Raw genomic sequence first — 24956 nt, 5'->3', positions numbered from 1 at the left:
AGGTAGAAATCGACCCCCCAGGTTCAAACTCTCCATCCGGGTTTTGAAGGCTTCCAAAGTTCAGCTCTGCGGTTTTTGGTCTGGCCCATTAGTAAGATAGGAGCCATTTGCAAAACACGGCTATGCAGCCCCAAGCTCAGGGGTTTTGGCCCACACCCGTGTCGAACGGTATCACTGTGACGGGCAAGGGAACTGCCTGGCACACGCTTTCTCTCAGTGCCTTTGGAATTCAGAGGTCACGGTCGTTTCGTGTGACCTCCCCATCAGCACTGGCCCTGGCAGGGTGCTGGTGGTCAGGGGGAGTTGGTTTTTCTACCCCAAGTCATGTCACGGCTGAAGTTGGTCAGGGTAAACTTTTAAAATGGTTGGGCTGTTTCAGGAAAGGGAGGGGCGCGCGTGGCTTTTGCAGTTCGTTCCCCTGGTTTCCGCTAAGAAGAAGGGGGTGGGGAGGTAAGTAAAATATCCTGCTAACTTGCGTGGCCCCCTTAACTAGCTTGTCCTCTACTGAAGTGGCTTTAACTGAGGCATCATCAGTGGATAAGTTCTTCATCCATCCAGCCTTAAATGGAGACTTCGCCGAAGGAACCCCCATCAGAGGTGTTCTCATAGAGTCATCGACTTTAAGGTCAGAAGGGACCATTATGATTGTCTAGTGTGACCTCCTGCACAACGCAGGCCACAGACGCTCACCCACCCACTCTTGTAACAACCCCCTAGCCTATCTCTGAGCCACCGAAGTCCTCAAATTGTGGTTTAAAGACTCTGAGATGCCCTTAAACAAAGGCATTGTTAAGATACCAACAGCAAATTCTAATGGTTTAGACATGAAAATGGCAAAGTGATGACTAGATTCTGCCTCCCTTCCCCCGCCCCCCCGCCGGTTAGTTCCTTGCTGTATGAGACATTTTGTTGATTTCAATGGCGTTATTACACGTGGTAAGTGGTCACCAGTGGATGAAATTCATTCCTGTGCAGAGCCAGTGCAAGGACGAAGGCCCGGCTTACGTCCTACTTAACACCTCGATGTAGGCACGTCAGTGGGACCCAGATGTTGCGCTGGCCCTCTGCATGGTGTGAACTTCACCTCGATCCGAGCACCGGTTGGACAATCAGGTGTACTGTGTAGACACAAGCTGTATTTGAAATGACTAGCCTCCGCAGAGCCTGAGTTAATTGATCTCCACATTCTCAATCCGAACAGATGGGGAAAGGGGGTTCAGCTGCACGCTCCCGTAAATTAAAAACGGCGCTGCTGATTTTTACTCAGAAAAATCCACCTGCGGGCTGAGACGAAGCATGGGAGATGCCACGCTACGAGGACTTGGGTTGAGAAAGTTATGAGCAACTGAAAGAGAGATGGGAGGTAAAGAATGGAAATTGGAACTCAGCCTTGACCGTAGCTTCTGCTGCTGGAAGGAGCACAAATACACCGTCCACACATCTGCATATCGGTCTATCTGCACAGGGTGGCAAATGGCAAGCACCAGTGCGGTTTTGGCTGGCTTCATAAAGCGAAGCCCAGAAGTTCAAGGGAGGGAGAAGAGACTTTTCTCCGGCCTAACAACGTCCACCACAGATAACTCATTATGCACATGTTTGAAGCTGGCTTGCTTACGCCATTTGGAAAGAGAATCAGTCACGCCAAGTCTTTGCTTTGGCTTCCTCCTGGCTTCTCAAGACACTGCCGCTACTGTCTTTCTCCAGCCTTGAACGAGAGAGCAAAGTGTCGCCGCAGCCTTCAGCCCGCCTGTTCTGTCGGCAGATTTGCACTGACTTTAACAACCAAAGGAAAATAATATTGAAGGGCGGGAGGGAGAGGCTGATGATAATTTAAAAAGATTTTCTAGCCTGTGGTGGTCTGTGATGAATGGCTGCCTATAAAGGGATGAAAATAAATATCCCTTTTTGAAGGAAATAGGTTGGCTCTGGTCCAGCTGGCAGGGAGCAGAGAGAGAGATGTTGCATTTACAGTAGGGCTTTACTGTCTGAACTGAGAACAGTGGGAGAGATGTTCATTATACACGGCCTGGTGCTGATTAGCTGAACTGAAAACCAGCCGACTGGTCCGTAGCTCCCTTGCTCGCCTTTCGCTGTGGGGAAGCCCTTTAACTCCTTCTCTGCTCCTTCCAGCCTTCCCCGCCCCCACTGTTGCTGACTGATGTGGCTGTTTATGGAGCAGCCTCTTCTGGCTGGCGGCATTTTATTCTATATCCTCAGATCCAAAAAACCTATTTAATACCCTGAGAAAACAGGTCGCCGCTGCAGGTGTCTACGTGTCCATCTAGGGTGCTATTTTCAAGAGGGCCGCAGTGACTTGGGAGCCTACATTCCATGTTCAGAAGGGATTCAGGCACTTAAGAGTCTCAGTCCCATCGACTGATGATGCAAGTCAGAATAAAAGCACTTTGCATGGGGAACGGTGTCGGTGGTGTGATAAATGGCCACCTCCACCTTCAGGCTGGGCAGAGCACAGAGCACAGAGCACAGAGCTCCAGCAGCCCAGAGGCTGCCCTAGAGGTGCACTCCCATGTAGGAGGCTGGGCTCCAGTGGATCAGTGCAGTCCACAGACCCTCTGGCCATACCCCTGCTGTGCCATAGGAACCTGCAGGCGGCGTCTGCGGCATCTTTGCTTCCTAACCCACCGTGAGTCGTTGATTTTGGTCTTTATGGGATGAAGATGAGAGGCAGATGGGGAGCCCCGGGGATTTGACCCCTTAGCTGCACCCTCCCTGTGCGTGATATTGATTCATGGGGAAGACAAAATAACGCAAAATCATTTTTCAGCACCTTCCTCCACCGAACACAATTTATCTCCAGTTGATTTCAAAGGAGGCCTCTGGTACCCTGCCGTGGAAAAGCAGGGCCCTGGGAACAACTTAATCGCACTCTGAGTCAAATTCTCTTCCTTTCTCTGCCACATCATTTGAAGTTATTGGCCAAACCGCTACGCTCTTCGGAGAGCCCGGCCCTGAGATCTGTGGCGCTCTTGTGGTTTTGTTTGATAGCTCAGGCGCTGAGCTGTCGTATTCCCCGAAATGAAACCTTGCTTTTAGCATCGACTGGGTTTTTTCCACAGCTCTCGCATTATCCTCTTAGATTTGCTAATCCTGCCAAACATAAGCCGGGATAACCTTATTAGTACCTTAGGATATACGTTCCCAAATAGACCTGAATAATTCCCTTCAATTCTACACCAGCCTTCATTTTGGGGGCCTCCCAGTGCTTTAGGCACATTCATTACATTCTCACCACACCCTCTGTGACGTAGATAAGTAAAGACTTTTTGGCCTGAGGGCCACATCGGGGTTCTGAAACTGTATGGAGGGCCAAGGGTAGTGTATTAAATTGCTCCCCATAGGAATGTGCTACTTATGGTGTATTACGGCTGCCAGTCCTGCTGCTCTGAGAGGCGTGGTAAGGGGACAGGGAGCAGGGGGGTTGGATATGGGGCTGGGGGTTCTGGGGGGCAGTCAGGGGATGGGGAACGGGGTGGGGGTGAATAGGTGTGGGAGTCCCAGGGAGCCAGTCAGGGGCGGGGATGTGGATAGGGGTCGGGGCAGTCAGGGGACGGGGGGGTTGGATAGGGGGTGAGGTCCCAGGGGTGGTTAGGGGCAGGGGGTCCCAGGAGGGGGCAGTAAGGGGATAAGGAGCTTGGATGGGTCGGGGGTTCTAAGGGGGGCAGTCAGGGTGCGGGAAGTGGGAGGGAGCGGATAGGGGTCAGAGGCCAGGCTGGTTGGGGCCTTCCCTATCTGGGGTGTAGTGTAAATTGTTCCCCGCAGGAATGTGCTACTTACGAAGCACCAGGACTGGCAGCCATAATACACCGTAAGTAGCACATTCCTACGGGGAGCAATTTAATTCACTGCACCCGGCAGCTCACGCAGCCGCGCTGCCCGGCAGGAACTCGCAGCCCCGCCGCCCAGAGCACTGGTGGCACAGCGAGCTGAGGGGCCGGGGAGCTCAAGGGCCAGGCAGGACAGTCCCGCAGGCTGCATGTGGCCCGCAGGCCATAGTTTGCCCACCTCTGGTCTAACTGCTTGCCGTGTGTGGGATCAGAAGGGAATTTTCCCCCAGGTCAGATCGGCAGTGACCTTGGGGGTTTCACCTTCCTGTGCAGCATGTGAGCATGGGTCACTTCCCAGGATTATCTGAGTATATCTCACTTAATCAATTCCCTGCCATTGCAGGGGCCTTGGGCACCGGTGCATGTCGGTACCTCCTTATTATCTGCTTGTGGCACATAATAATTTAGTCTCCTGTGGCTGTAATTTCGGTTGCTGGGTGCAGTGTGCAGGTGCTAGGTAGTGCTGGTAGCCTGTGACATACAGGAGGTCAGTCTGAATGATCAAGGGGTCCCTTCTGGCCTTAAACTCCGTGACTCTCTACTTCTCTTTGGGTTTTGTTACTTAGGGCTCATTTCTTGAGGTTATTGTCCTCATCTTCCCTTAGAACTGGAGGGAACTCAGCACCATGCAGCGGCAGGCCCATAATGGGTTAAATGAATATATGTGCATGGAGTCAGGAAGATAAGAAATAAAAGGCTCATGTTGGCTAACAGAACTTCTCAAGTTACATGTATCAACAAGAGACCTAAATTACTTCTGAGGAATACAATGCACTGTCCGGACCAGCCATGCACGGAAGGTTGATTCCCACCCGCTGGGATAAAAAAACGGAGCAATGGGAATACAAATACAGAAATGGTCCTTTCCAGCAAGTACTGATTTGCAAGATCTTTTGTGCTAACCTGGAAGCTCCCGAAACCTAAGCTAGATTCTCCTCTGACTTCAGTTACTCCTGATTTACACCATGGTTTTCAAGAGGAGACCAGGCCTCTACCTTTATTCCATAACTGAGGTCAACAACAATGCAAATTGCAGATCCTCAGCTATGTAAATCAGCATAGCTCTGTTGAAGATAGGGCCCATTTAGGTTGATATGCACAAGATGGTAACAGCAGTTACGCCCTATTCAACAAAACACTTCAGCATGACTCATTTAAACAAATGGAGTAAATAGGACTCTACACGTGCTTAAATTTAAGCATGCGCTTAAGTACTCTGCTGGATCAGGGCCTAAAGCAGGGCAGATTTAGTGGCTAGGGAGTGTCATGACAGCAGATTTGGCCTTTGTGGGTTTCTTTATTTAAGTTTCCTACGCAGCCCATCAACCGCACAGCATCTGATGCAAACACCATGAAGAGAAGGCGGCAAAGCTCAGTTCAAGCATTCTCTTTGCCAGTAATTTGTCTTCATTAAAAGAGCACACAGGACAGGGAAGTGAGGAAGGAACTTCCAGGCTTCCATCCAGAAGAAGTACGACTCCAACTAAAGACATTTTGAGGCAGCTGATTTGGCTGTCAAATGCAGTCGCTTTGCAAGAAAGACCTTCCGCCTTTCTTCAGGCATTCTAACCCTGTCCATGAACTTCAATTCCTTCTGACTAGAGTTGGTCGGAAAACTGATAAGAAGAGTTCCCATGAAAAATGTCCACTGCAAAAAATCCACGATTTCTGGTTGAACAATTTTCATGGAAATTTTGGCGCTTTCATAAGAAAGGGGTGTTATTATTAGGGCTGTCAATGAATAGCTGTTAACTCAAGAGATTAACTCAAAACAAATTAGCTCAATTTAAAAAATTAATCGCGATTAATCACAGTTTTAATCTCACTGTTAAACAATACTAGAATATCAATTGGAATTTAATATAAATATTTGTGGATGTTTTTCTGTGTTTTCAAATATATTGATTTCAATTGCAACACAGAATACAAAGTGGACAGTGCTCACTTGCTGTTATTTTTATTACAAATATTTGCACTGTAAAAAAGATTAAATAAAAGAAATAGTATTTTTCAATTCACCTCATACAAGTACAGTAGTGAAATTCCTTTAGTAAAAGTGCAACTTACAAATGTAGATTTTTTTTGTTACATAACTGCACTCAAAAACAAAACAATGTAAAACTTTAGCGCCTACAAGTCCACTCAGTCCTACTTCTTGTTCAACCAATTGCTAAGACATACAACTTTGTTTACATTTACGGGAGATAATGTTGCCTGCTTCTTATTTACAACATCACCTGAAAGTGAGAACAGGTGTTCGCATGACACTTTTGTAGCCGGTGTTGCAAGGTATTTACATGTCAGATATGCTAAACATTCGTATGCCCCTTCACTCTTCGGCCACCTTAGGGTCAGTCTGAGATCAGTGCCCCAGTAGGACTCTAGGGGGCACTATGCTGCTGGGGTCTCATCATTCAGGAGACCTGTCAAACTGAGCTGCTGACCATGTGAAAAAGCCCCTAGCAAAATTTCAATCTATATTTTTAGATTCAACTACTCTAAATTCTCCCTGCCATTTTGACAAAATATTCCTCTGTCCCACACAGTGGTGTAGTGCTACTATGAACTGTTGAGCCATCGCTGTGTTACACCCCAGAGGTGACCGCATTTCAGACAAAGAGATCACAGTAAACAGTAGGACTTCTGCAGAAAAATTCCTGACCAGCTATACTACTGAAGTGTTTCTTTTTTGCTGAAAAATGCCAAATCGTCAAATCCAAAACTTGTTTGTGGAACAGGGTCAGTTCTGACAAATCTCCCAGCTCCAACCATTTCTGGGAAAAGGTTTCATAATTGTCAAAATGTCCTTTCTAAAGGAAAAGTTTGTTTTGGAGGGTTGGAGTGAGAAAGGACTTTTTGCTTAGAAATTTTATTAAATTTAGCCTCAAAAAAAGGTTAAAAAAAAGAAAAAAGTTTGAACTAAGAAATGAAACATCGAATTCTAAATGGAATGTTTTGATTGACCCAAAAGAATTTGTTTTGGGGGTTTTTTTTGGCTTGTCAGTTGGTGAAAATTTTCAAGGTTTCAGCTTTTTGTTCTGATTTGAGATGGGGAAAAAAATTCCAAATCTCAAAAAAATCTCACAAGATGAGAAAACTACTTCATGCCCAGCAAGCTTCAACAGTTGCTTTGCCTGGGTAAGAAATGAGAATCACAACGTTCTCTTCTAATACCCTTTGCCAGCGTAGCTGAGAACCTCTCAGAGCTAAGAATTAACAAGGAAGCTAGCATCTGTTATTCAAGGCTTCCTTTTCATCCACCCCTGAGAAGAGGCTGGGTCCCAACAAATGACAAATCAGCATTTTTTAAAATACTTTACATACTTTAAAGTAGAACCAATTGTAGCAATTTTCTATCCACAAACAGCCCTCTGCGAAATGAGGAGTTCAGTCGAAGAAAAAGAAAACCCCAAACTGCAACCCCAGGGAAGCGTTTCAGCAACTAGCCTGCTCCACATTATACATAAACATCTCAAGTTCAAGTTTAATTCATCCCCCTGAGAAACTATTTTTTGCCAAGATAAAGATCTTGACATGTACTGCATTGGCACAATACAGCTTGTATCCTGAGTCTGAAATCAGGCTTCCGGGAAGCAGCCCCCCTCCAGTATTAATTATCCCGTCTTCTGGTAAGATACCAACGTGGCGTAAAATTTCCTTGGGTCAAAGTGGCAGCAAATGCTCCTGGTTATCACTCTAGGGTTTTACGCTGTACATGGATTATGGGCATAACACAAACAGTTGGGTATGTTCAGCAGAAAGACCCATCTCCGCCCCGCCACTGACACCAACAGGGAGGCGTTAAACTGGGCAGAAATCAACCAGGGAAGCATCCTGTCTCCCTCCTCCAGATCCACCCCCAGTCCATGGATCTGGGGCTGCACAGCTCAAGGGTATGCATGGCTGGGCTGGGCAATGACTGTTCTCTGTGGCCCCCTCTACCTTCAAACAGGCAGATATTTCCTTTTCTCAGCATCATCTTTCACAAAAATCACACTCAGCACACTGATCACAACCCCTGCTCCCAGAGAGGGGTGATGGAGCAGTAGCTGGGGCCGGGGCGAGTGGCAGTAAAGCTGCAGGAGGAACCATGCTTCTGTGGACAGGGAAGGTGATAGGTCCATAGAGTAGAGCGAAGGCCCTAGGACACCATTGGATTCCCACATTGATCTCAGGATACCCACAGGTTTTGTAGGCCCCATTCCCTCCCTACTCCTGTGTGGGGTGTGATGGGGGGACAATTTGCAGGAAACGGTGAGTGAGTTCCTGGCCTTTCCACAGACTCCAGCTTGGTTTGAAATAAGCTTTCAGACTAGGATCCCTTTGGCTGGAAAAGCGAGGCTGGCAATCTCATGCATAACACAATACATGGGATCACAGTCTACTCTAACCAGGAGTCTATTATTAAAGAAAATACACAGAAGCCACAAAGCAGGCTTCTTCCACACGGCTTGAGTTCCAGCTTTGTCTCCCTTGTTTACCAGGGACCCCACCCTGTCTGGAACTCCATACAGCATATAGAGAAATCTAGTGATTGAATAATATGCTACATGCAAAAATATTACAGTGGGGACAGTCTATCCTACAGTATTTCACTACCTAGAACCAAAAATCAGCAGTGGAAAAAACAAACAAACAGAGCATCTCAGAACAAGGTTCAGTTTAAACACAAGTGAAGCTTCAGGGAAGTTCTTGCTCTTCCCAACAGAGACGGATTAAGGAAGGGGCTTTAGGGGCTACAGCCCAGGGCCCTGGCTCAAGTGGGGCCCCGCAAAAATAAATCACAGGCAGCGATCTCCAACTCTGGGCTGCTAGAAGTCCCGCGGCACAGCGGGGTGCTCAGGCAGGCTGCCTGCCTGCCATAGCCCCACGCCGCTGCCGGAAGCGGCTGCCTGCTAGCATGTCTCTGTGGCCCCTGGTGGGTGGGGGGAGGCGACTCTGCGCACTGCCCCCGCTCCCAGCATCATCCTCCCAGCTCTCATTCGCCAGAAACTGACCAATGGGAGCTACAGGGGTGGCGCTTGCGGTCGCGGGCAGCTCACGGAGACATACTGTCCCCCTCCCCGCAGGGGCCGCAGAGACATGCTAGGAGCCAGCCGCTTCAGGGAGCAGGGTGGGGCTATGGCAGGCAGGCAGGCCTGAGCCCTGCTGCGCCGCCAGCCGGGAGCCGCCAGTGGTAAGCACCTCCCGGCTGGAGCCTGCACCTCGCACTCCCTCCTCCACCCCAACCCCCTGCCCCAGATCAGAATCCCCTTCCTGCACCCAAACTCCCTCCCAGCCCCCGCACTCCCTCCTGCCCCCCAATCCCCTGCCCCAGCCCCCTTCCGCACCAATCTCCCTCCCAGGAAAAAGACTTGTATATGGGCCCCACAAAATCTAATAGCCCCGCGCCTACAGGAGAGTTAATCCGGCCCTGGTTCCCAAACCAGGAACCCTTGCCCAGACCCCCAGGCCAAGATTCTTGGCTACAATCCTCTTATTCTCCACGCAGCTACTTTCTGCTGTTCATTCATAAGCCACGTTACTTTCCCCACATCCCAGGCACGTACAGAGATTTTTCATATCATAGAATTTATGGCCAGAAGGAGCCATTGGATCATCTAGTCGGACATCCTGTATAACACAGGCCATGAATCGCACCTGTTTACCCTGTATTGAGCCAAGATGCTATAGAGATCGAATCATAGACTCGGAGGACGGGAAGGGACCTCGTGAGGTCATCTAGTCCGGTCCCCTGCATTCAGCTCCACGTCTGTTCTAAAGTTGCTTCAAACTGTAATGACATCACTATACAAATTATTCCGTTTTCCTTGAGGAGGAAGTGTGCGGTGGATTTATGCAAATCTGCCCGCAATGCATGGCAATGTGATAAAAATATCCTTCAATCACCCTTCCCAAAATACTACTTGCTTGCTTCACCTGGGCCGATGGGCAAGCGAAATATCATTAGATTGTCATCATCCCAGTCTACCCGGGGTACCTGGCCTGTTTTTTTTTTAATGATTTTGCAAGATTGCTATAGTGAGTCAGTAATCACCCAGACCTCAATGTAAGTCAGTGGAGCTGCATTGACTCCAATGGGGCTACACTGATTTACATCACCCGAGGATCTGGCCCATTAAGTCTAACATGGGATCAAGAGAGGAAAAAAAATCCACAGTTGTCCTTAAATCAGAGCTGCGACACCAGGCGTGGAGAAGTGGCCTTGCAGTTAGGGCAGTGGCTGCTAACTCAGGTCTAATCCCACTTCTGCCCCGGGTTCCGTACCTCAGTTTCCCTCACCTGTAAATTGGGGGAGAAATAACCTACCTCCCAGGGGTATGACAAGACTTCATTCATTCAATGTGAGGAGGTTTGATACTATGGTGGAAAACAGTGCAGAACTATTCTAATAACGAACAGCTTTCTTAAAGCACGGTGAGTTCTATAAACAGCTCCATTGAGAATTTTTCTCTACCTATTGTGTGGCTCTCAGGTCTTAGTTTCTCAAAACTGCTAGCAATTTGCCTTGAACGAAGTGCAGTTTACCGAGGGTGGGGGGGTGTAATGAGTGCATTCATGCACCATTTAATTTAATCGTCTGACCCCCGTGCAGTCATATTTCTGAGAGGTAATTGGAACATTTTTTTTACACAGTGCAAATAAAGGAAGCCCTAAAAAGGTGCTCTTTGTTACTAGTAATTACCGAGGAGTCAGAAATTTGGCCAGACTTGATAATTGTTGTCGTTTCTTGAAAGAAAGGAAAAAAAAAAAAAACCAAGCCCACAGCTGGCAAAGAAACAACCAACCCTACAGTTTATTAAACAAGTCATTTCATATGTGTTATGGTGTTTAAGCCATTAAGGCATGAAAATATGAAGCTGGTCAAAGAATGATTTTGCACGGCCTGAGCCTTTTAATAACCTCCCCAAGATGAACTCTGGCTCTGCTAGAAATACTACCAGAGCCTGGCGAACGGGTGCCACATGACACAGTGGAGGGCACTTGCTCTCCCAGTGTAACCAAAAGCAAACGTAAAACCACACGGTGTGAAACTGACTGAACCAAAGCCCACTGCAATCGACGGAGAGAGCATCCAAGAGCTGTGGATCAAGTGCTCGCGCGAAAGACGCCAGGCAGGAATGAATCCGTGCTGAGCTGAGATTCAGAAAACAAAATTGAGATGAAAGGTCTGGAGAAAACAATGGCCCTGGTCTCCGTTCAGCATTTCCTGTCAAGGTGGTGGAACGTTTGTGAGAAGGGCTAATAGATTGGGAAAGGGGAGGGGCGGGTGAGGGATTATTTTTGAAAAACGCTCTGAGGATAGAGTGAAAAAAACATACAACCCTTCTTTGTTTAAAAAAAGAAATGAGAACTCTCTGTAACAGTCTGGGGACACGGCCCGCCCAGGACCTGACCTGGAATTGTGGGGACTCAAAGAAGGGCGGGTGGCCTGCCAGCCTAGACTAGAGCTGCAAAAATCCCGGGTTCTAATCCTGCACAGAGACAGCGAAGCTGTGAAAATTGCAGCAGGCCGACAGGCCTGGCTTAAGAACCCACATAGAGGGGTTAGGGCCTCCCAGAAAAATTCTCCCAGGCTTCATGCTGAACCCCGTGCATCCTGGAGCAGGAGATTAGTGGGTGCAGGGTGGCCACCCATGATCAAGAAAACTGATAGTTCTGTGCACCATTATCAAAGCTCAGTGCCTTGAATTGGTTTTAAGGATCTACCAAGTACTTAGGGAGATGAAGCTCTTCTGCAACCACAGCTCCCGGCCCCTCTCCCCGGCACCTCCAAGTCCAAACTTCTCAGCTCACGTCTACGGGCCAGTTCCTCAGCTGGTGTAAATCTCATGAGGCCGACAGCGCTAGCCTGATTTACACCAGCACGGGTCTTTATGCAGTGCCTCATTTGTAATGAAAGCCAAGCCGAAGCACTGTCCTGGTAGTAGCTGGAACCAAAACAGGATACAAACATCCCTAAACTCTGTGGTTCACCTCTATTTGAACGACCAACCGGCCCCTCTGGCTCTAAACTTCCCCCCACTCCGGAACGTTCTATATGCTGCTTTAAGTCAGGTGAATTTGTGCTTTGAAGCTTTTCCTCTCACGTACGCGTGCAGTTAACCTCACAGTGGGTGTTGTACAGTACACAAGGACTGTTTCAATCAGCTGTGTACAATACGACCCCCATCCCCCACCTTCCGGCACCCAAAAATCTCCCAAGTCTTTCTTTCTGTGACCCAAATCCCAGAAGCCTTTGCAGCCGCAAAGGATAGTGGGGTATGCTAAATCCCAGGATGATTCCCCCTCCTACTGTGGCTCACTGAGGATCACTGCTGTATAAGACTCAGATAAGAATATTCTTTAGAAAAGCGGAATGGTCATGTGATTTTGGGGACAGTGCCTTTAAGGTCTGGGCTTCCCACTCAAAGAGTCTGGGTCATACAGGATTTTTAAAGAAAAAGCACTTCAACACCTTTCAATCGCTCTTTTTTAAAAAGAGACCTTTACACCAGTTCCCGAATCTCCCTCGGTATCAGGCTAGATTCTGCCCTTCGATGTGCAAGAATGGGCAAAGGAGAAGGCGCCAGAAACCTCAGTGAGGTGTTCAGATTTCATGACAATGGGTGTGGTATGAGAACCGAGATAGATAAGATAAGATACAGTGCGCGTGGGCAGCAAGAAATGAGGCGTGCCTGCCTTTGATATAAATATACGGCAGGATGGGGTGGTGCGGTATAAAGGGTTTTAATCGGCATGGCTTTGGGATGGCAAAGCCACACACTAGTTATGTAGATCATCCAAGTGAGTGCTGATATTTAAGGTATTTAAGTTTATGGTGCTATGTGCTATATCCCTCCATCTGCAGTGCTAGGCTGCCTTGACTAAGCAAAGTTCCCATTCCGATCCCTTCCCCCGCCATACAGATAGGGATTGAAGTAACAAAGTCCTAATCAGGACTGATTCACAAACATAAAGGGGCTTTTCCCAGCAGGATTTCTTATCCCTGTAGCTCTCTCTCTCTCTCTCAGAGTTCCTCCCTGCCTTTTATAGCCCTGAGTCAGAGCTAAAGTGACCCATCTAATCCGGCTGCCAGGGTGAGTCAGCAGAATAGCTCTGTAATCTCCTCACAGTGTCCTAAAGCTTGACCCACAGAGAGTGCCTTACGCCACCTGAATCCAAACATATTAGTGGAAGAAGGGAGAAAGTAATAATAATTGCACAAACTTCTAAAAATAGCTTTTCCATAGATCATGTCATGACTTAAAAACCCAGTATGTTACACAGGCCTGTATGCCAGGAGCTGCACGTGATGTAAGACTCAGGCCATTAGAGTGGCCATCACAAGTCATTAACAGAAACATGACCACAAGCACTAAGTCGGTGTATTACATGCACACATTAAATCAGTGGGAGCTGCACAATATCATTGAACCAGGCCCATTTTACGCAAATAACCATTACTATGTATTAATTTGTTCATAATAAGGGAAAGTTCATTCCTGCCTGTGTTCCAGTGGACAAGGAAAATGGCACAATATTAATTAATTCATTAAGTCATCATGAATATTGAATTTGCAAAGGAAACGTGTTGCAACATAGACAGAAATAATTTCATCTTTCAACAGGTCTGATTATTAATAGCAGCACCGTAGGTATAAATACGGTTGTGATCTGTGGACTTTACAACAGACCTGAGGGAAGTCAGGGGTGTGAGAGGAAAGATCCTTCTACAGGAGATGAATTCTGAGCTGGAATTTTCCTCTTGTATCATTTAATCCTTTACCTTTGGGCCAGCATTAATAAGTAACAGAAAAGCAAACCACTAAATGAAAAGAAATGAACGTCGTGCATTAAAGTAACATTATGGCCACTCAGCCGACATTAGCATAGAAGGAGCAATGGCTCAACCAGAATCTTCCCTGGGATAAATACGTAGGCTGGGCCATTTTTGTGCATTTCTCGTTCCAGTAGCCTGCTTGCTTGTCTACTCGGGTTTTTGGCTGGAGGGAGAACATCTATTTTAAACAGGTTTTCCAACTGTGACTGTAAACATTAGAAACAGGCTTGACGCTTGGAGCGGTCTTAGCCCTCACGACGCAAATAGGGAAGGCTTTGAACATTGCCTGCTCCTGTTCCTCTGGAGCAATGATCAGATCTCACAGGCACCGGCTGCATCACATTTCCACTTCCCAGAAGAAACCTTTGGCAAATCCCTTTGTCCCTGTTCAATTCTCCTTTCAGGGTTGGAAGAGTCAATCTTCCTCGGGGTTTCTTTACCAGCCCCTTTTGGGAGGAGGGATGGTCTTGTGATAAGACACTGGGATGGTCTCTGGGAGAGCTGGGTTCAATGGGCTCCATTAATGGTTACGATTAGCATTCATTTGTATGATCGTATCGCCTAGGAGCCCATCATGGAACAGGACTGCATGGTGCTAGGTGCTGTACAGACAAAGAGCACAAAGACAGGCTCTGCCCCAAAGAGCCTACAACCAAAATACAAGGCAGGAGACAAAACGACAGATGGGGAAGCACACGGAAACAATGAGACAATGTTGATCAGCATGACGGGCAGCTACCTAACCGTGGTAAAGCATATAGAGTCAGAACTGGAAGGGACCTCAAGGTGTCATCTAGTCCAGTTCCCTGCACTCACAGCAGGATTAAGTATTATCTAGACCATCCCTGACAGGTGTTTGTCCAACCTGCTCTTAAAAATCCCCAATGATGGTGATTCCACCACCTCCTTAGGCAATTTATTCCAGTGGGCTGTAGCCCACGAAAGCTTATGCTCAAATCAATTTGTTAGTCTCTAAGGTGCCACAAGTCCTCCTGTTCTTTTTGCGGATACAGACTAACCCGGCTGCTATTCTGAAATCTGACAGTTGGGAAGTTTTTCCTAATGTTCAACCTAAACTGCCTTTGCTGCAATTTAAGCCCTTTGCTTCTTGTCCTGTCCTCAGAGTTTAAGAAGAACAACTTTTCTCCCTCCTCCATGTGACAACCTTTTATGTACTTGAAAACTGTTATGATGTCCCCTCTCAGTCTCCTCTTCTCCAGACTAAACAAACCCAATTTTTTCAATCTTTAGACATAGGTCATGTTTTCTAGACCTTTAATCATTTTTGTTGCTCATCTCTGGACTTTCTCCAATTTGTCCACATCTTTCCTGAAATACTCCAGTTGAGGCCTAATCAGCACAGAGTAGAGCGGAAGAATTCCTTCTCGTGTCTTGCTTACAATATTCCTGCTAATACATCCCAGAATGATGTTTGCTTTTTTTGCAGCAGCGTTACACTGTTGACTCATATTTAGCTTGTGATCCACTATGACCCCCAGATCTCTTTCTGCCGTACTCCTTCCTAGGCAGTCATTTCCCAGTTTGTATGTGTGCAACTGATAGTTCCTTCCTAAGCGGAGTACTTTGCATTTGTCCTTATCGAATTTCATAGAAACAGAAATAGAAATAGAGCTGAAAAATTTTAGGGGGAACAGTTTTCTGTCAGAAAATGAAATTTTCATGTACTATATTTAATATTAGAATGATTCAGCATGATCTAAATGATTTGCCATTATTTAAAAAGGGTCCAAATTGATTTTTTTTTAAAACTTTCATTCCACAGGAAATTTCAGCTCTTTGCTCCGACTCAGAACAAAAACAGATTTGAAATGTCGGCATTTCCTGCCAAAGGGAATTTCCATTTTTCAGCCAGCTCCAGTTGTTAAATTCTTGGTTCCTTTGCGGCCTAGGGCAAGTCATTTAATCTGTCTGCACCACAGTGCCTGACCTGTAAAATGGGCATAACAACACTCAGTTTCTCCCCTCCTTTCTCTGCCATGTCTATTTCAATTGTAAATGCTTCCGGGCAGGAACTGTTGCTTACACTGTGTATGTACAATTGGGCCCTGACTTTGGACAGGGCTGTAGGCACTACCACAATGTTGGTAAAAAATAACCACCACCAACGACGGTGCTGTGGAAAGGTTGCACCAACTCTTATGGCTCAGGCGGCAGAGTTCTCAAGAACAGTGGAGGCTAGTGGACAGGCAACTGGGAGACTAAAGCACTTAGACTCTAATCCTGCTCCGAAACCGACTTGCTGGGTGACCTTGAGCAAATCACTTAACGTCACCAGGCCAAATCCTTGGTGATGTGTGTGCGTGCCCACTGTTGGGGTTGAGCCTGTGTAACGAAGAGCAGGAAGCTGGTTCTCAATTTCTGTCCCCCTAAAAGGGGGGTGATGGTATTCATCTACCACAGAGGGCAGGCTGTGAGGATTAAGTAGAGAGTGGGCCCCTTTTTTGCCTTCAGTCATTGCCATGTAACCCTGGCGAATTGAAGTGGGTTACACAGGGGACAGCGTGAGCACTCGGTGTATGGAAAGCTCCACCTATGGCCTATGCTTCAGGCCGATGACTGAAGGTCATGGCTCGGATGAAGTGGGATTAGGGGGTACCCTCACATTGCTGAATCCACTCTGAAGGCCAGTGTCTCACACTATAAGACAATATGGAAAGAGGGCGGGGCTTAATTTTCTCCATATCCCCAAAGGGAAAATCAAATATTCATTCACAAGTACCCGGCCCCAAGGAACCAAGTTTGCTTGCCTCTTGGAGAAGAGCTAACCTACAGATGTTTAACATCTGTGGGGCTGGCAGTGGATGCTGAAGGGAGCTGTGCCAGGTGAGGAGGGAGCGTTTTGGTTGCTCAGAAGTGGGATCAGCTGGTGGCTTTTGGGGGGAGTTTGTTCCAGCCTCCTGCTGCGGTGTGAACTGTTCTTAACGTGACCCCCCCCCCCCCCGCTCCCCACTTGGAGTGTTTGGATGGCAGTTGGCAATTCTGATGACATTTTACAAAAGTAAAAAAATGTCAAACATCTCAGCTGCTCCCAAACAAACACAAACATAAAAAAGTCAATGACACGTGGGTTGTCTAACTCATACCAGGAGGAAGGAGTTTCCCTAAAAATAGAATTTTCAACCGAAAAAAAAAAATCTAAACTGGACATTTTTTCTGCCCAGTCATGACTCTTCATGACACAATGTGATCACATGATGCAAAAAATTTCAAATTGTGACCTCAGGTTGCAAGATGGTGACATTTTTCCCAGCCTGAAAGAGTTTACGGGCCAGCTAAACAGTGCCATGAATGGCACATGAAGAATGAGGAACTGCCCTGGCAAATTTCAGACACTCGCTTGCAAAATTCAGGGTAACGGCAGCTTCCATACTTCAGCATTATGTTTTGCAGGGTAAATTAAACAATTCGCTGCCTCTCTCACTTTCTAATCTAACATCTCTCCAGGTTTTATACCATTACCATCACTATCAATGTCCAGTCCCGGAAAGATTTCAAAAAGTGATTGTTTTAAGAACAATATTATGGGCCAAATTCAGCACCGATTTAAGCAGGTACAGTTAAGAGGACTGTCAATAGTAGATGTACCAATTTACTCCAGGGTTGAATTCGATGTTACTGAACAGCTTCAGACTATTGATTTTTCAATTTTCTGCCTCCTGTGGATTACGCTGTTAGCTGCTGTGGATATTCATAGTTCTGCACAAAAACTGCAGTTTATCTAAGTTTGGGCTCTCTCTAAATAAAGAGCTTGCAAAGAAAAGAAAAAAAGAAAAAAGGAAATTCCACAGGAAGTTCAAATATTTTATTACTTCCTGTTTGAACAAGCATGTCAACACTTGGCACTTGAAGTGCCATTTGTTTAGAACTTAAGGTGTCAGCTTGAAAAATGTTATTTCCAGATCTAACCCACAACAAATTTTAGCGCACTAGTCAAAGTAATAAATGAAAAAGAAAACAACCGCAGCATTTCAGAGTAACTCTTTCCCGGTGCAAACAGTACCTGATCTGGCACGTTGAGGGAGGATACGTGCTGTAAAAGCTCCCATCAGGTTCACTGAATGGCCTCTTTTTCAGACCCCACCCTCTCACATTTCCCGCACGCAGTTTTGCACACATGACGGATTGCTGGGGAAAACTGCAGGTGCAAATGAGAGAAATGGCCAAATCCAGCTTCCCGGCTGCAGCTCATTAGATCAGCTACTACATTCTCTTGTTATTTTTGCCTGCCATTTGTGCAAAATTAGGGACCAGATAAAGGCCCCTTTGAAAAAGAGAGCCTTGAATACATTGTCCTGACTCTTTGGTTCTTGCCGGATTTAAACAGGTAAAGAGCAGATGTAGACACCTCCACTGCAACATTCACCCCACAGGCCAGCTTTCAACTTCCAGCCCAATCCGCAGCTCCTGGGTCCTAATCTAACCTAATGTAGATATAGGTTTAGAACTGGCTGAAACTCAGCATTTCAGTTCTGCGGGAAATTCTGACGTTTCAAAACTTGTTTACGTTCCAAACTGGAACAACAACAACAACAAAAAACACCTTTCAAAATTTCCCATGAAATCCCCTGGATGCAGATTCTTCTCCTTAAAATTCAGGGATGTTGTGATCTGGGGTTGGGATTGGACCACATCTCTAGTTAAGATATTCTTGAGGATACAGGTGCAGAGAGCAAACCCCAGGACAAAGCTCAGTGTTCAAACATGGGGGCTGGGGATGAAGAAAAAAATCAAAACCTCAGTCCCAGCCAAATGGGAGGCCTCAGAGGATCTCCACACCCATTCCTGCAGGCTGGTGATGATATTGTGTACAGGGGCTGGGGCGTATTTCTGGATGAAAACCCTACAAAATGCAGAACTCTCTCCATCTCAGAAGATGATACCCTGGGATTTCCCAGGCTACTGATACAAATGGCTGATTCTTTTAGTACAGAAGATGGCTTTTGTTCCATACCCGGCTGGCCCAGTGGCCTTCCCAGCCCTGTATCCCCGCTTCCAGCACTGGCCGACGCCTGGTGCTGCAAGAGAAGGAACAAACGCAAAGCTTTCTGCCAACTGTACAATGCTGGAGATGGGGCGGGTGGTGGGAGACCATTGCTACCCTGGCAGTGATCAACTAATGGCCAGAGACAGGGAATTAATAATAAGAATATTAAGCTCCAATCAATACATCTCAAACTGCTTCACAAAGGAGGTCAGTAGCATTATCCCCATTCTACAGAGGGAGAAACTGAGGCAAAAAGAGGTGAAGTGACTTGCCCAAGGTCACCCAGCATCGAAACCAGGACTAGAACTCAGGAGTCCCAATCCAGGATTCAACCCACTAGACCCCACCTCCCATAGAGGAGGAGGATGATAACCAGCCATGAGTTTTACAACAAAGTAACTGCAACGTACGCACACAAACAAAACAAGGAGCGAGATTGCCTCTAGCTGAAGCCCACAGTAACCCAGCCGGTTAGGAAGTCTTAGCCCACACACCACAAAGCGACCTTCAGACCATTAAGAATCTTTAATTTAATCCCCATACTGAAATTCAAAGGAAGAGTGGAAATGATTCAGTTTGATTGTTGGCAAGTGCTGATTACTGGACAAGTCAATCAAAGAAAACCAAATTGTAAAAATATTAACTATGAAAGCTTTTGTTAGAGAGGCAGCGTGGCCTAGTGGATTGGGCCTGGGCTGGATTGTCAGAAGATCTAGGTTCTGAACCCGATGGTGACCTTATCCAAACGCCTCTCCCACCTTTTGTCTATTTATATTCCAAATTGTTCAGGCCGGGGCTGCTTCTTACTATGTGTATGTACATCGCCAGACGCTTCAGTTAGAGCACTACTGTAATAGGAAAAAACCCATTGTTGCTTAAAAAAATGGCATCACCTGGACTCTGACCATTTCAAACAATAACCACCACATCAAACCAGCCCCAATGGGTGACATTCGAAACCACTGTGCTTTTGTCCAAAATTTAAAAAGCACCACCAAACACCCCCCACACACAAACACACACACAAAAACGAAACCAAATCGGACCATTTCACACGGAGCCCTGACGCTTGTTACACTCTGATCCTGGTCTGGCATTCAGGAGAGCATATGGCCACAGCATCAACAGAAAATATTTTCTAAAGCGTGTTTAGAAGGATCAAAATGTTCCCCTTTAATCTTGACACTGACAGCTCTCCAGCCAAAGAGAACAAATTCCGCCTTATAGTCCAGGAGGGTCGCACTGCGTAATCCTCAATAAAGGAATGTAAGGTCTGGGCAAAGCAGTCCAGTTCAATGCCAGGCAGAAAGCAGCCAGGCAGCCACTGGGAGCTAAGGAGCGGAAGAAAGGGCTTGATCTGCAAATACGAGAAGTGATGCAAAGTAAACGTGTGTGTGTGTGTGTGTGTGTGTGTGTGTGTGTGTGTGTGTGTGTGTGTGTGTGTGTGTGTGTGTGTGTGTGTGTGTGAGATGCTCCTATATAGTGTCATTCAGCCAGAGATGACCCCTGGGGGGGGCCAGAGGCTTCAGCAGATGTTACTAAGCATGCTCAGTCCGTGTGAGCATGCTCACTACAAGCCAACTAACAAATCAGGGGTGGGGAGGCACAGGACCCCACCTGACACCCCCCCGCCACGCATCACCTCTGCGCACATGGTTCATGACTAGGGCTCCTGGGTGCTACTGCAGTACAAATAAATAATAATGCTGGAAGAATTCTTCCATCTGATTAACGCAGAGGACTTTCCGAGCGCTCCGGAATTCAATGGAGCAGCCACGCAAATCTAGGGCGGCCCAAACCAGCTCGGCTCACGTCACATGGGGCAGGCCGATTCGAGATGCCCTCAACTCAGCTTTGTCCAGAATTTGATCAAAACAAAACCCAAGAGCGGAGAGGTTTTCAAACAAAGGAACAGCACATGCCCGCCCAACGCCGCAGGGCTGGGAACCTGAAAGCAAAACTGACTACAACCGAAAGAGGGCAACTGGCTTCAGCGCTTTGCATGACTCTGATGGAGAGAAATGCACAGAGAAAATAAACCATGAAAAGGAAACGGGACTTTTAAAGCCCTTTCTGTTTTAATAATCTAAGAAAAACACGTCAAGAAATGGGCTGGCTTAGGGTCTGTGTACTAAGTGGCGCTGGGCACCATTGGCTTCAATCGAGACTAGCAGGTGCTCTGCATTGCTCAGGATTTGAGCCAGTGGTTATTTTTTAAGCCAAAAGCATTTGTCTGCATCCCGAGGGCTATAAGCAGTAAAACCATATCCCACCAATCATCTTCATAGTACTATTTGTGTAAGCACACAGGGTTTCAAGCACACAGGCAGCTTTCAACACACCTATTCAGTGTGTGCTTACAACGTTCACCGTCCCAAAGAAACCCTGCACATGCTGCAAACCAGACCCCTCCGAGCGCTCTCATGACATGCCTGCACTGGCATGCACTTTAGCACAATAAAAAGCCTGACTGGGCTGTGCACTGGCACAGAAGCATCTTTCACACACATATACGTGGTAACGTCAGCCTGCTCCACACACCCCGCTCCTACTCACCCGCTTCCAAATAAAATACATAACTTACTTCTTGGTTCCCGGGGTCCATCCACAGTCACTTTAATGGCTCGGTGATAGGTAGCGACTTGTGTGGGGTTTGTGAACACTGTGATTGTCAATGTAAAGCTTTTTCCTAAAGGGGGAGAGAGAAAAAGAGGAGAGGAAATGCACATGGGTTGATTTCTTCAGTAAGCAGAGTGCATCCTGAGGCTTGGGAAGCTTAGGCCCAGAGTTCAGAAATGACCATGAAGCCACAAATGCTGCTGTACAAATGAAACTAAGGGAGCATCTCATTCATCTATTTAAATTTGTGAGGCACTGTTTGTTGCTGGCAGGCACCAAGAAATTGGGCCTGGTCCCACTGGAGTCAATGGCAAACCTCCCACTGAGAGAATGGGTCCATTTCAGAATCAAAGCCAGAACCCTTTTTGATACATTATAACAGCCAGGATTATTTTTCCCCTCTACCTAGAACAGCTTCCTTCTTCTCATGTGCCAGGGCGTTTCCTCCTCCCCATGCAAATCCACCCTCGAAACCCGATGCTTTCAACTCACTTCCCATCATTACTCTCAGACCGGGAGCTCTCTGCCCCCCAGCACCTGGGCACCGAGGGCCTGATGGCACAAACAGTGGTTGCACAACCGGTCCCAGATTGTGGGATGAGCATGAGCATGAGCAAACTTCTCAGCATGAGTCAGGTTTCCAGAATTGGGCCCATAAAAATAAAGTATTTTTTAAAGGATAGATACACACATTTGGATGATAAGGATAGATAGATAGATAGATAGATAGATAGATAGATAGATAGATAGATAGATGCCAGATTGTGCAAACATTTACTACCAAGAGTAGTACTTACTACCATGCACAATTCTATTCACTTCATTGGCACTGCACCCAGTAGTCAATATTTGCATGACGAAGACCTTATTTTTTTTAATTTACTGTCATGAACATAAGAATGGCTGTACTGGGTCAGACCAAAAGGTCCATCCAGCCCAGTATCCTGTCTACTGACAGTGACCAATGCCAGGTGTTCCAGAGGGAGTGAACCTAACAGGTAATGATCAAGTGATCTCTCTCCTGCCATCCATCTCCACCCTCTGATAAACAGGGGCTAGGGACACCATTCCTTACCCATCCTGGCTAATAGCCATTAATGGACTTAACCTCCATGAATTTATCTAGTTCTCTTTTAAACCCTGTTATAGTCCTAGACTTCACAACCTCCTTAGGCAAGGAGTTCCACAGGTTGACTGTGAGCTGTATGAAGAAGAACTTCCTTTTATGTGTTTTAAACCTGCTGCCCATTAATTTCATTTGGTGGCCCCTACTTCTTATATTATGGGAACAAGTAAATAACTTTTCCTTATTAACTTTCTCCACACCACTCATGATTTTATAGACCTCTATCATATTCCCCCTTCAGTCTCCTCTTTTCCAAGCTGAAAAGTCCTAGCCTCTTTAATCTCTCCTCATATGGGACCTGTTCCAAACCCCTAATCATTTTAGTTGCCCTTCTCTGAACCTTTTCTAATGCCAGTATAGCTTTTTTGAGAAGAGGAGACCACATCTGTATGCAGTATTCAAGATGTGGGTGTACCATGGATGTACATAAGGGCAATAAGATATTCTCCGTCTTATTCTCTATCCCTTTTTGAATGATTCTGAACATCCTGTTTGCTTTTTTGACTGCTGCTGCACACTGCATGGACGTCTTCGGAGAACTATCCACAACGACTCCAAGATCTCTTTCCTGATTAGTTGTAGCTAAATTAGCCCCCATCGTATTATATGTATAGTTGGAGTTATTTTTTCCAATGTGCATTACTTTACATTTATCCACATTAAATTTCATTTGCCATTTTGTTGCCCAATCACTTAGTTTTGTGAGATCATTTTGAAGTTCTTCACAGTCTGCTTTGGTCTGTAATTGCAGGGATCACCTCTAGAGCCCTTTTTAAATATTGGCATTACATTAGCTATCTTCCAGTCATTGGGTACAGAAGCCATTTTAAAGGACAGGCTACAAACCCTAGTTAATAGTTCTGTAATTTCACATTTGAGTTCTTTCAGAACTCTTGGGTGAATGCCACCTGGTCCGGTGACTTGTTACTGTTAAGTTTATCAATTAATTCCAAAACCTGCTCTAGTGATACTTCAATCTGTGACAGTTCCTCAGATTTGTCACCTACAAAGGACAACTCAGGTTTGGGAATCTCCCTAACAACCTCAGCCGTGAAGACTGAAGCAAAGAATTCATTTAGCTTCTCCGCAATGACTTTATCGTCTTTAAGTGCTCCTTTTGTATCTTGATCATCGAGGGGCCCCACTGGTTGTTTAGCAGGCTTCCTGCTTCCTATGTACTTAAAAAACATTTTGTTATTACCTTCGGAGTTTTTGGCTAGCTGTTCTTCAAACTCCTCTTTGGCTTTTCTTATTACATTTTTACACTTAATTTGGCAGTGTTTATGCTCCTTTCTATTTACCTCACTAGGATTTGACTTCCACTTTTAAAAAGATGCCTTTTTATCTCTCACTGCTTCTTTTACATGGTTGTTAAGCCCGGTGGCTCTTTTTTAGTTCTTTTACTGTGTTTTTTAATTTGGGGTTTACATTGAAGTTGGGCCTCTATTATGGTGTCTTTGAAAAGTGTCCATGCAGCTTGCAGGGATTTCACTCTAGCCACTGTACCTTTTAATTTCGGTTTAACTAACCTCCTCATTTTTGCCCAGTTCCCCTTTCTGACATTAAATGAACGTCCTTCTCTCAGCAGACCTCTCTTGCCTCTTGTTGTCTGCTCTTCCCCACCCTCCCTCCGTTCTTCCTTCTGTTGCTGTTCTTCACCTCATTATCTGGAGACAGGGGCCGTAAGAGCTGAACCTTGCATCTGAACGGGCCCCCAACTTTGGGAGCAAAGATAAAAAGGAAACAGGATCCAAACCAACCCCCTTGCTTTCAGTTTTGCAAAACCAAAAGCAGACCAGTGAGGGTTTGAGGCTCTGATGATTGTGGGCTCGTACTCATTTGCTTCCTTGTCTATACAGCACTAAGGTGTACTGGGGTGAGGGACCGAGATCAGGAGCCAGGCTGACAGAAAAATGATTTAAAATACCAGTCGTAGGGATGAGGGGTTACATTACATTTTCCAAGTTAATAGCGTTTATTTTTAAATTGGGATAATGTTGTCAAACGGCTCGGGGAACGTCTGTGTCTTTGTTAATAATGAAGTAGCAATATTTTGCACTGATATAGACACACTTTGTTTCACCCAGAGCTCTGCAAGCACTTTGCCAAGGGGTGAGCTATCGTTATCTTTGTTTTACCGAGGGGGAAAACAGAGACACAGAGAAGCTAAATGACTTGGCCAAGGTCACAGGGTGACTCAACGACAGCAGAGCCAGGAATGGAAACAAGGTCTCCAAACTCCTCTCCCACCATTCCAACCACTAGACAATACTCTCTGCCACAGCCAAGGATGCAACCCAAGGGACAGCTCCTCAGCTGGTGGGAACTGCCATAGTTGACACCAGCTGAAGATCTGTCTCCAAGAATCCTGCCTCCCGACTGCCTTCTCTGACCATTAGGCTATACTCTCTCAGAGCTTGGAAGAGAAAAGCAGTCTAACCAGGAGTCCTGATTCCGGGCCCTGTGCCCTAACCATTAGATCACAGCTGCCCTTCTGGATTGGACTGCGCTCAGCACCGGTGGAGGCTCACTGATATT

General features: G+C 46.4%; 1 protein-coding gene across 2 annotated transcripts in view; it reads right to left on the bottom strand.

Annotated features, from left to right (window-relative positions):
* Positions 1-24956, bottom strand: part of RUNX3 (RUNX family transcription factor 3) — a 113516-nt gene that overhangs the window by 25452 nt on the left and 63108 nt on the right. For both annotated transcript variants that reach the window (XM_039511851.1, XM_039511852.1), the window contains exon 5: positions 21258-21362. In XM_039511851.1, the coding sequence (XP_039367785.1) occupies positions 21258-21362 (105 nt within the window). The remainder of the gene's footprint in view (positions 1-21257; positions 21363-24956) is intronic.

This window comes from Mauremys reevesii, linkage group 23 (assembly GCF_016161935.1).
Source record: "Mauremys reevesii isolate NIE-2019 linkage group 23, ASM1616193v1, whole genome shotgun sequence".
Lineage (NCBI taxonomy): Eukaryota > Metazoa > Chordata > Testudines > Geoemydidae > Mauremys > Mauremys reevesii.
Note: the sequence above shows the minus strand (reverse complement) of the source record. Positions and strands in the feature narration are given on the sequence as shown.